Source organism: Carassius carassius, chromosome 10, assembly GCF_963082965.1.
Source record: "Carassius carassius chromosome 10, fCarCar2.1, whole genome shotgun sequence".
In the NCBI taxonomy this organism is placed as follows: domain Eukaryota; kingdom Metazoa; phylum Chordata; class Actinopteri; order Cypriniformes; family Cyprinidae; genus Carassius; species Carassius carassius.
Window position 1 is genome coordinate 225,007 of NC_081764.1, and position 12,575 is coordinate 237,581.

At 43.7% G+C, this 12,575-nt stretch overlaps 1 protein-coding gene across 1 annotated transcript in view; it reads right to left on the minus strand.

Annotated features, from left to right (window-relative positions):
* Window positions 1-5,663, minus strand: part of kdm6al (lysine (K)-specific demethylase 6A, like) — a 60,544-nt gene extending 54,881 nt beyond the window's left edge. The window contains exons 1-2 of the mRNA XM_059559554.1: window positions 5,158-5,663; window positions 5,003-5,066 (exon numbers count right to left, since the gene is read on the minus strand). Of these exons, the coding sequence (XP_059415537.1) occupies window positions 5,003-5,066; window positions 5,158-5,318 (225 nt within the window). The 5' untranslated portion in view covers window positions 5,319-5,663. The remainder of the gene's footprint in view (window positions 1-5,002; window positions 5,067-5,157) is intronic.
* Window positions 5,664-12,575: the final 6,912 nt, after the last annotated feature.

Genomic DNA, 12,575 nt, shown 5'->3' on the forward strand with positions numbered 1-12,575 from the left:
GCAGAGCTTCAGTCAGCGAGGATCTCCAGAGGTCAGCGGGCCGAGCGGTGTGTGTGTGAGCACACGTTACACACACACTCACGATCTCAAACCAGCTTCACATCGCAGCAGTAACGAGACGCGGAGCACGACGCTGTTACGGTGCGCTGACTACAGTTCTGCTGAACACACACACGGCAGGAAGTGTGCAACCCGCTGACCCAACATGACCCACGAGCCACCAGCTGACCTCAAGCTGCTTCGGCTGGACATTCGGAGCATCCTCCTTTGAGCCTGTTGACCACAAGAAAAACACTGTGCACACACACATCCAAAACAATAAGAGCAGGTGCTGTGAGGGAGTGTGTGTGTGTGCACGAGGGAGAGTGTGTGTGCGCGAGGGAGTGAGTGTGTGAGTGCATGCGCGTGAGGGAGAGTGTGTGCGCGTGTGCGTGCGAGGGAGTGTGTGCGCGTGTGCGTGCGAGGGAGTGAGTGAGTGTGTGTGCGTGCGAGGGAGTGAGTGTGACTGTGCGCGTGAGGGGGAAAGTGTGTGTGCGTGTGAGGGAGAGTGTGTGTGAGTGTGCGTGCGAGGGAGTGAGTGTGTGAGTGTGCGTGCGTGCGTGCGAGGGAGTGAGTGAGTGAGTGTGTGTGAGGGAGTGAGTGAGTGTGCGAGGGAGTGAGTGAGTGTGCGTGCGAGGGAGTGAGTGTGTGAGTGTGCGTGCGTGCGTGCGTGCGAGGGAGTGAGTGTGTGAGTGTGCGTGCGTGCGAGGGAGTGAGTGAGTGAGTGTGCGTGTGAGGGAGAGTGTGTGCGCGTGTGCGTGCGAGGGAGTGAGTGTGCGTGCAAGGGAGTGAGCGAGGGAGTGAGCGAGGGAGTGAGTGAGTGTGCGTAAGTGCGAGGGAGTGAGTGAGTGTGCATGCGAGGGAGTGAGTGTGTGTGTGCGTGCGAGGGAGTGAGTGAGTGTGAGTGTGCGCGTAAGGGGGAAAGTGTGTGTGCGTGTGAGGGAGTGTGTGCGCGTGTGCGTGCGAGGGAGTGTGTGCGCGTGTGCGTGCAAGGGAGTGTGTGCGCGTGTGCGTGCAAGGGAGTGAGTGTGTGTGCGTGCGAGGGAGTGTGTGCGCGTGTGCGTGCGAGGGAGTGAGTGTGTGTGCGTGCGAGGGAGTGTGTGCGCGTGTGCGTGCGAGGGAGTGAGTGTGTGTGCGTGCGAGGGAGTGAGTGTGCGCGTAAGGGGGAAAGTGTGTGTGCGCATGAGGGAGAGTGGTGGCGCGTGTGCGTGCGAGGGAGTGTGTGCGCGTGTGCGTGCGAGGGAGTGAGTGTGTGAGTGTGCGTGCGTGCGAGGGAGTGAGTGAGAGTGAGTGTGCGCGTAAGAGGGAAAGTGTGTGTGCGCATGAGCGAGAGTGTGTGCGTGCGAGGGAGTGAGTGAGTGTGTGTGCGTGCGAGGGAGTGAGTGAGTGTGTGTGTGCGTGCGAGGGAGTGAGTGTGCGCGTAAGGGGGAAAGTGTGTGTGCGTGTGAGGGAGTGAGTGAGTGTGCCCGTGAGGGAGAGTGTGTGTGTGCGCGCGAGTGTGTGTACCCGCAAGTGTGTGTGTGTACGCGTGAGTGAGAGAGAGTGTGTGTGTGTGTGTGTGTGTGTGTGCACTCATCCGTAGTGCTTGCACACACACGGAGTCTCGTCAGACAGCAGGTGCTGCATGATATTGAACTGACAAACTAAGAGTCAACATGCCCGTGTTCTGAGTATCTGCAGACGTCGCTGGTCATGTCCTAAGTGAATGTAAACAGTCGTGTACCAGTGGACTGAATCTGTGAACGATGTCTTTAAGGAACAGCGGTCTGCGTTTTTATATTAAACGACAAAAGGAAAGGAAATCACTCACTTCTCTTGACTGAATCACTTTCCTAACCTCAAGCAGTTGTCTTTAATTCATCCAGTGAAATATGCACTGTTATTTTACTATGCCATGTTATTTTACATTTGTTTACTTAAAATACTGTTATAAGGTGTTTGCAAGTGAAAAAGACAGAACACAGTTGTGTGGCCACAGTGTGTGTAAACAACCAGCCTATAATAGTTAAAAAACCACCCATTGTTTTTTTTAAATCCAAATAAATCATGAACAGTCTCCAAACTAGCGGTTCCAGATTTCTCCCTATGATGATGTCATACTCTGGAAAGCCCCGCCCATTTGTGACGCTCTCTGCACTATTAGCATAGACCCGCCCCCGAGTGAGAAGCAGCGTCTGTCATTACTGTTCTCTTGAGGTTAGAGCTAAAGGGACGTTATAAGTGTTTCGGGATGCACCACTGAACACAGGAGTCTCCATACACCGCTGAGGACACTGATTACATTTCATTTTCAGAGGAAATGTCCCAGAAAAAAAACTGCAAAGTCCAATATGTTTGTGCTAATCATTTGACTTTGGACTGCCTCGCAAACGATGGTCAGCGCTGTAGTAGTGCAATGATTGACTCTGAAAGAGGGATCAATACCAGCGCTTTATGCTCAAACATCCAGACTCCAGACAAAGCTACTATTGTCTCTGCGGTTTACACTCCTGCTGTCTTCACGTGCTTCCAGAATGATCGTAAATAGGAATGTGGTAGTTACAAACTGAATATGAAAGCAATGAGGTCAATAACACGGTCTCCACCAGTTAAACTGTAACACCGGTGGTCTGCTTGTGAGCATGAGCTCTTGAAGCTCCGCCCTCTTCTGAAAAGGGAGGCGGGAGCACCAGCTCATTTGCATTTAAAGGGATAAACACAAAAGTGGCAATTTCAAGCTAGAAAAAATTATCTGTGGGGTATAAAAGATAAACATCACATACACACAGAGGACACCAGAGACTTATTTTACATCTTGTGAAAGGGGTGTAACAGGTCACCTTTAAAAATTTATGTGCCTGAAAATTACCGTTAAACACCTTAAAAACACTTATTTTATTTGTATCTTTGCTCTATTTTAGTTATTTGTTCTATTGCTTATAGTTTATTTATTATTTTCTTTTTTTTTTTTGTCCATAGTCCTTTTTCCTCTAAACACAGCCTACCACTACCACTTAGGTGTTTGTCAGATAAAGAACTAATTACCAGTATAAATCACGCTCATCCAAACTAATGAGAACCGGGTGCACAACCAAGATAAAGATCAAATATGCAAAAAAGTTGACACTGTTCGAAGTATACATGTGCTATATTTTGATGAGCTTTGGAACACTTTTAAGAACTACATACATACAATAAATACACATGACAATGACGGGGGGAAAAAACATGTCAACAACCATTTAACGAGAGACAAGAGTCAATTATCAGAGACCACAATCACAGGGAATTAGACGTGCAATAAGATCAATGACCTGAACCCTAGAAGAGCCACATCATAACATCAGAGACCATGAACCTCTCAGTCCACTAAACATCACTGTCGAAACAGAGAGAGCAGCTGGAGCATGAAAATGTCATAATTCATAAGCAACACATGACAGCGGCTCGATCAGCAGCTCTGTGTTTCTCAGTCGCCCTCTGCTGGACAGGAGTGGACTCACTCACCTTCAAGGTTTTCATTTATTCTCTAACACTAAAAAATGAACAAGGAACACCAAATAAAGAGTCACCTCTCTATTTGACATGAATTCTACAGACGACTGACGATTTCAAATAAAAAGCAAATCACAAGTTAACAGAGCATCAAGCCAACATGAACACACAGATCTGAGTCGCTGAGAGCCACGACCATCTGAACAAAGCTCTTATAAAGCTGTGCATGAGTGATTGAAATCGATAAACTGGGTTATTGATCAGTCCAACACACATTAACATGGGACGCAAGCACCCCGTATAACACACAACGCTAACAACATCACAGATGCTTCATCTTCATCTGCTCGTGTTTCACTCACACGAACATCAACACAGACAAACCACCGCTCTAATTACATTAATTAAAGACTGCAGACAGAACAGTGCAATGGTGGACACGTCTGTCACCTGAGACACGCTCAGTGCTGCTGATGAAGAGGAGGATGAGGATGAAGATGAAGAGGAGGATGAAGGAACCGTGTGAGGTGCTTGCTTAATGGCACAGTTCACCCAAAAACATCACAGTCATCCTTTACTCTCCCTCATGTCAATCAAACCTGTTCTTCTTTCTTCAGTGGAACACAAAAGATAAAATTGAATGAATGTTTTTATCATCACAATGCAAAACTACATACTCTTGGACATAAAAAAAACAGACTTAAAATATGTTCTGCTTTCCGCTGATGTTAAGTGAACTATCCCCTCAATGCTGTTAATGCTCACACCAGAGGTCAAGGGTCATCCGAATAAGAGCAGATAACTGACACAAGGATGACCTCAGAACTGAACCAGTTCATCATCATCAGCTGGTTTATCCAGAGACAGGAAGAGTCCATCACTGCATCTCACTCACATCAGCCGCAGGACCTCGTCCACTCTCTAGTGTTCACTACAGCTCTACACTACTGAGGGAGCTGCTGCTGGACGCGTGCGAGGCTGCACATACTGCTGCGTTATTCGCGTCTCTTTCTGCATTATAACGCGCTCTCTCCTCCCGCCATCTTGGGCCGACCCCAGCAGCCATTACCCCGCACACAACCACCGTCTCCCGGTGAAACCGACCGATTATTACTGAGCCGTTTGACAGACGCGCGATAAACGCCACGCGTCCCCAGCGGGGATATAAAGCCTGCGAGATGACAAACAAGCTAACATACAGAATAAACACGGACGCGCTGCTGAACGCGTCGCGTTTATCTGTTTGTGAGCCCAATGAATCGCGCGGTCGTGTGATCGGAGACGCGTCCAGAAGCTCGCACAGAGCCGACGCACGAGTTAAATCAAGCGCGTTAGCCGCGCGACTTCTGAGGAGAAAACAAGGACGCGACGCCGCCCACACCGCACACAGCCTCGAGCTCGGAAACCGTGGCACTTTCTGTCATTTTGCAACGCAAGTGTGCGTTGTGAAGTGTGCGGGCGATGCGTTGATTCAAACGCGCATCTTTACCTTCACGAGTAGGGCCTTCGAGCTGGCGCCATCTTCACGAAGCCGCTGATATCCGAACAGAGAGCTGCGAACACACACAGGGCTCGGGATCAACTCACACACATCTCACAGCCAGAAACAATCAAAAGCACTCAAAAGACGCCCGCGGCTCCGACCTGTCGACGCGAGTCAGGGCGTCGCTCTCCTGCGCGCTCAGCCGCGGCGCGTCCTCCTCGGGTCCGCTCGCTTTTCCCGCCGCCATTTTCTCCTCCTCATCACCAGCAGCGCTGAGGCGTCGAGCGGCGGCGACGGAGAGCGACTCTCGGCACGATTTCATGGAATCGCACCGAGAAATCGAGGGAAGGCGAGCTCCGTGCGTCCAAAAGCCACAATAAACACTAACTTTTTCTCCAGTAAACCGCGCTTCAGCGTCTAAAGCCCCGTGAGAAGTGAGCTGGCCCTCCAGCGGCGCGTCCTCTCACATTGTTTTGCAGGAATAAACTGTGACGCGGCGGCTCTGTGTTGATGTGACGTGCGGCGCTTGCACACTTAAAAACACTGAACGTATTCAAACAATCTCAAAGTTGTGTTCGCCATAAGATTAAAGTTCTTGTAATTGTGTCACACAGGCGAACCCACGCCGTCGCTGTCGTCACGCCCTCCCGGGCTCCACAGCCAATCACTGCGAAGAACGTGAGCGCGTCACTGGCCTCGTCCCAAAATGTTGTGCTCCAGTCCTTTCGGTAATTGTGTTTCCTGTAACGATCTTTCGAATGCGCGAACCGAAACGTCCGAGACACGGAAAAGTCCGGTGGTGCGCGCGTTTGCGCGAACATGATTCCCTGATAAACTGGATCCCGAGCGGCTCATTTGTGTTGTTATGAAATGCAAATAGAGAGGTGTGGTTTTCATGAAACGGGGAAATCGGACTGACAGCCGCGCAGTTAAAGGGTTAAACTGAGGCCCAATCCTTTCCTCGAATGTTCACTCGAACACGGTTTGAGCAAATGTGCTGCCGTCTTTTGGAAGGCCTTCACAAACGTCGCCAGTCTGCTTTAAGCAGCGCGTTCGGTCCTGCTCGCTTCTTTACTGTTGTGCGTTTAGAATGAAATTAAACATGAGAATAAAATTAATTAAACAAATGCAAACTCCTCACTTGTGTGTGTGTTATGGATGTGAAAACGCAATAATTATAAGCGGACATTCTGTCTGATATTTGAAACATTGACGTGGCTGTAGGCGGAGCTCGCAGCTGTCAACATCACCTGACGCAGTGACGTCACACGCAGCACCCAAAATGGCGGAACAACAACACGCCAGGGTTGCCCGGTATCGCCTTAATTGTTCTTGATAGCCGCTCAACTCCTTACTACTTCCCTGTTGCATAGTCAATTACTAGGGGTTAATATAGCAGATAAACACATTATTATAACTCAATTAGCTGATGATACCACACTCTTTTTAAAAAACGACTTGCAGATCCCTATCGCTCTTGATCTTATTAAAGTGTTCTCAAATGCTTCTGGCCTTTCTTTAAATTTAGATAAATGTGAACTTCTTCCCTTAAAATCTTGTTCTGCTCCATTCCTGCACAATATTCCTGTTAAGTCTCAAGTGAATTATTTGGGTGTTACAATTTGCAAAGATGTCAAAATGAGAGGAAAATTAAACTTTGATCCAGTAATTACTAAAGCTAAGAAAAAATTAAATTCCTGGCTCCAAAGAGACTTGTCTTTACGAGGAAGGGCTCTCCTTGCCAAAGTGGAGGGTATTTCTAGATTGACCCTGCTCTTTCTTTGCGTGTGGATAAGACATTTTCTGTAGAGGTTGATAGAATGCTTTTTGATTTTTTATGGAAACACATTACATTACAAGACATTACATCAAAAAATCTGTTGTCATAAATAGCTTTGAACATGTCGGTTTTAACTTGATTTTGCTTCCTTAAACAATACGTTTAAGATCAACTGGTTGAGGCAGTTCTTGAACGATTCTGATTCCTTATGGAATGCTATTCCCAATTATATTTTTTCTAAAGTTGGTGGTCTTCCCTTTCTGTTAGTATGTAATTATAATATTTCTTAATTGTCCATCAAATTGTCAAATTTCCATAAGCAGGTACTTCTGGCCTGGCCTGGATTTACAAACATAATTTTAGCCCCCGCAAGTATTTTATATGGAATAACCATGATATCCGTTACAAAAATAAAACACCCTTTTTTCAGATTGGTTAAATAATAATATTCTTTTGGTCTCTCAACTTGTAAATTCAAATGGTCATTTGTTTTCTTATTCTGAATTCTTAACTAAATATAGTATTCCTGTCACCCCACGAGACTTTGCCCTAGTGATGGATGCCATCCCCAGTGGAGCTATTGCACTTTTGAACAACTCAGGCGATTCTTTACTCTCTTCTACCGGTTACATCCTTGCGAGACAGCAATAGGGAAGATCTGTTTTTTTATCTAGTCCCTCTCTTAGGAATGGAAAGATTATACAACTTTTTCAGAATGTCCCTTCTATAATATCATATTGGAGTATTTGTTTTAATGATATTCCTTGGAAGAAAGTGTGGTCTCTGTCCAACAAATATCTAATCACTAATAAGGTTAAAGAGGTATCATTCAAGTTGCTACATCGATTTTACCCAGTCAATCTTTTTATCAAAAAAATGTTTCCTGAGTTGGATCCCTTATGCTCCTTCTGTGGAGTGGAAGACGAGTCTATACCTCACCTCTTTTGGGATTGTGTTCATGTAGCTACTTTTTGGGAAAAAGTTTGCCTATTTGTACGTGCTTCCTTATTAGTCAATTTTTCTATGGGGTTTGAGGATGTGTTATTTGGTTCTTATAACTCTGATAAAAATCTGAAAGACAAGTATTTTCTTGTAAATCTTTTTATTTTTCTAGCCAAGTTTTCTGTAGACAAGTGTAATTTTTTTGTCTGTCAAACCTCTTTTTATTGTCTTTTGCAAAGACCTTAAATATTATTTGAGTACTATATCTTCTTCCAACAATGCCAAAGCTTTAAAATCCCTAATTTGACAGGGGTGTGTCTAAGTGGTGGACGGGGCGGGTCTAAGTGGTGGACGGGGCGGGTCTAAGTGGACGGGGCGGGTCTAAGTGGCGGTCAGTGGTGGCACCAACACTGCCTGTAATTTGGATGATAGTATGAATGAATGTTTTGTGCAAATGCTACTCACATGTCTAGGACATTCATTATAGAATTAAATCTGAGATTTTATAATGGAAAATCATTCAGGTTTTTTTTATTTTGATTAATTCAACACCATACAGGAGTTATATAATTAGTTTTTCTGTGTGTAGCAGTGCCCTCTGTTGGTTATGAATAGTTTTACCTCATAATCCCCGTGTATTTCAGGCTACTGAATTTGTGAAGAAAATTATGGAAGCATATGGGTAGCGATATTCAATTTGTAATGTAATATGCAAAATGACAATGCAATATTTAAAATGGCAATATATTTGTGTATTTACATTTACATTTTCCAATACATTTGTGCAACGTTTGGTGCAAAATGAAAATGAAAATGAAATTACATAATTTTCATTTGTCATTTCATACACCAGTTTTAATATGTAAAATGAATACTAATTTTAACGCTTTATAAGTTGCAAAATTAAAATGAAAATGTATTAGCCTACAGAAATTATTAGATATGTATAACATAGACATAACATATCAAGACACTTACGATTGCATTTTCATTCAATGTCCCGCAATGAATGTAGCAAAATTCAATGTGCACATTGAAAATGCATTCCGAGCCGATCACGTGTCCGTCCCCTCGCGCCATGTCAATCACTGCGTGAACAAGGCGGGGCTTGCAGAAGGTCAAGAGACTCAAATCTCAAGAAGAGGATTCAAGTGAGAGAACATGGACAAGACAGTTGGTCCGTGTACGTTTTGATCATTTCAGTTTATGGCTTCAATATTTTATTCGCACTGGTGGGCGGAGCTGAAGCGCTCCTTTCATCTGATTGGCCGAATCGCTCCAGCTGCAGCTCGGTCTCTTTATTCTTTCAGGTAGAATAAGAGTCAGTGTGAGTGGAGCACTGTAATGTCTGAAACTACACTCACTGTTAATTAGCATAATATCTGAATCCAATGATGCTGGCCACATAATTTGTGCTGCTGCGACTTGCAAGAGACCCTGTTAAATTATTTCTAGGTTATAGTATTGTATAAATATTGTCCCACTGATAAAAACAGTGCAAATAGTTCTGTCTCCTTGGATAACAGTGAAGTGGAAATAAATATAGTTAAATTTATGAAATAAAGGTAAGGTATTTTTTGGGAAGGTAAGTCTGGCCAGTTATACAGCAACACGAGTCAGACGAGTCTGAAGATCTGAGCTAAATTTGGTGAAACATTAAAGTTCTAGTCTGTGTCAATTACTCTCATAATAAATAATAATAATAATGTTACCCGTATTTTTTGGTATAAGTTGCATCAGTCCAAAAATACGTCATGACGAGGAAAAAAACATATATAAGTCGCATTTATACAGAACCAAGAGAAAACATTACCGTCTACAGCCGCGAGAGGGCGCTCTGGGGTAGGCTACAGGAGCACTGAGCAGCACAGAGCTAATTTTAATATTTTTATTTCAGAAATGTAACAATATTAATTTTTACAATTATTTATTAATGTCACACACACATACCTAGTGCCTTATGACTTAAAATATGAGAGGAACTGTTCAGTCTATTATTGATTTGTATTTCCACTTCACTGTTATCCAAGGATACAGAACTATTTGCACTGTATTTATCAGTGGGACAATATTCATACAATACTACAACCTAGAAATAATTTGCAGGTCTCAGCAGCACGAATTATGTGCCCAACTACATCTGATTCAAATATTATGCTAATTAATAGTGAGTGTAGTTTCAGACATTACAGTGCTTCACTCGCACTGACTCTTATATTCCATAGACAGTAAAAGAAATGGACACAGCGACCCCATTGGAACTCAATTGAGACAAGTGAAGCCCATTTTTAGCGTTTTTTAGCACTTCCGTTTCTGACGCGCAGACTCAAACTAAGCTTGATGACGTCAGCAACCTGTCTGACAGATGTAAATCTTCTAGTAGCTGTGCGTGCAAACTGCCATCGTTAATCTTGCAGAGACGGCGAGTTCTTTGGCGTGAGTGAGCAGGAGTAAGTATTCTGATTAATTATTTTGTATAGTATTTTAAAATGTAACGCCAGTACGCTATATTAAGTTAATTGCCTGCGAGCTTCTCCTCCTGTCTGTATGGTAATGCGACAGAGAGTAGAGTGGTTATGACGCAATCGTTAGCCTATTTTTTACAAAGACTGTTTCTACGGGGCCATAATGTAACATAGAATGTAATGGAGCCCTTTATACATTGTCGTGTATCTTTAGAAATAAATAATGGACAAACGGAGTCTTTAAACGCCTCAGATGTAAAGTTATTCGCTGTCAAAGTGACGCCAAAATGAATGGGAGTCAATGGGAATGCTAACGCAAGTGAAGTTCTGCTACAAGATGGCGGCACGCGGCCGACTTCAACTTCCGGTCGACTTCCTTGCCGCCTGGTTATATTCTGCCTGAAAGAATAAAGAGACCGAGCTGGAGGTGGAGCGAATCGGCCAATCAGATGAAAGGAGCGCTTCAGCTCCGCCCACCAGTGCGAATGAAATATTAAAGCCATAAATTGAAATGATCAAAACGTACACGGACCAACTGTCTTGTCCATGTTCTCTCACTTGAATCCTCTTCTTGAGATTTGAGTCTCTGACCTTCTGCAAGCCCCGCCTTGTTCACGCAGTGATTGACATGGCGCGAGGGGACGGACACGTGATCGGCTCGGAATGCATTTTCAATGTGCACATTGAATCTTGCTACATTCATTGCGGGACACTGAATGAAAATGCAATCGTTAAGTGTCTTGACTGTGAGTGTTAATGCATTTAAGAAAAATAGCATTTAAATGATAATTTTGCCACAGTTTTTGCTTGAACATGTTATACATATCTAATCATTTCTGTAATACATTTTCATTTTAATTTTGCAACTTATAAAGCGTTAAACTTAGTTTTCATTTTACATATTAAAACTGGTGTATGAAATGGCAAATGACAATTATGTAATTTAATTTTCATTTTCATTTTGCACCAAACGTTGCACAAATGTATTGGAAAATGTAAATGTAAATACAGAAATGCATTGTCATTTTGCATATTACATTCCAAATTGAATATCGCTACCCATATGCTTCCATAGGAGAATCATTGATGTATCAAGTGGATTTGTGGGTTGCTTCGCCTCTTGAGTTAACAGCTTGTACATCACTTGTACAGTTTTTTTGTTTTTGGTGAAGTTTCTGTTGCATTTTCATGGCCTTAATTCAAACGTGTTTGGTAAAACTGAGATTTCATGTATATGTATATATAAATTAGTTTCTTTAATGTGATTCCTGCCTTTTTCTTGAGGCTCAGAGGTTTAACTCATGAGAGAATATAAATGATTTCAATTTAGTGCACTTTACAGTTATTCATATAAAAAAATATGTTTGAACATTGTTCTTTAAAGCTGAATTTTTGCCGTCTTTCATCTGTCCCTTCCATAATGTTTTGATGGCATTTTCATGGTTGGGATGCAATCATTCACAACACAAATCTTTTAATCTTAATACTGAAAGCTAAATATACAGAATGTCATTATGTATTGTTGCTTTAATACAAATAAATGTATAAATACTTTTAATGCATAATTGGCCGGCAGCCATATCACCCTGGAGCCCAAGACCGGTTTCCCACTGAAGCTAAGCAGGGCTGAGCCTGGTCAGTACCTGGATGGGGGACTCCTGGGAACACTAGGCTGCTTCTGGAAGAGGTGCTAGTGAGGCCAGCAGGGGGCGCTCACCCTGAGGTCTGTGTGGGTCCTAGCACCCCAGTGTAGTGATGGGGACACTATACTGTCAACAAGCACCGTCCTTCGGATGAGACGTTAAACCGAGGTCGTGACTCTCTGTGGTCATTAAAAATCCCAGGATGTCTTTCGAAAAGAGTAGAGGTGTAACCTCGCCCATTGGCCTCGGACCATCATGGCCTCCTAACAATCCCCATATCCGCTGATTGGCTTCATCACTCTGTCTCCTCTCCACCAGTAAGCTGGTGTGTGGTGGGCATTCTGGCACAATATGGCTGCCGTCGCATCATCCAGGTGGATGCTGCACACAGTATCTGATGTTTGACACACATCGGGACATATATAGATTTTTTATCTTTGGCTCATATTGATAATCAAACACCAGAGCGCACTTTCAGCTTTCTGCTCAGTCAGATAAATGGAGAGGAACGGCTTTACAAATTGTTCTTGAATGGTGCTTAAACAAATTTGATGAAGAGCATTTAAACATGGATCTGATGCTATACCTCCACAACGGTTTGGCGTATTGGGACCAAACTTGGTGTGTGTTATAACAAGCATGACCTGAGGCTACCTGCACAGTTTCGGCACTGCACCACCTAGTGGTCAAGAGATATGAAAAAATATGTTATAACTTCTGAATGGTTTGGCCAAAAATTACAAAACTTG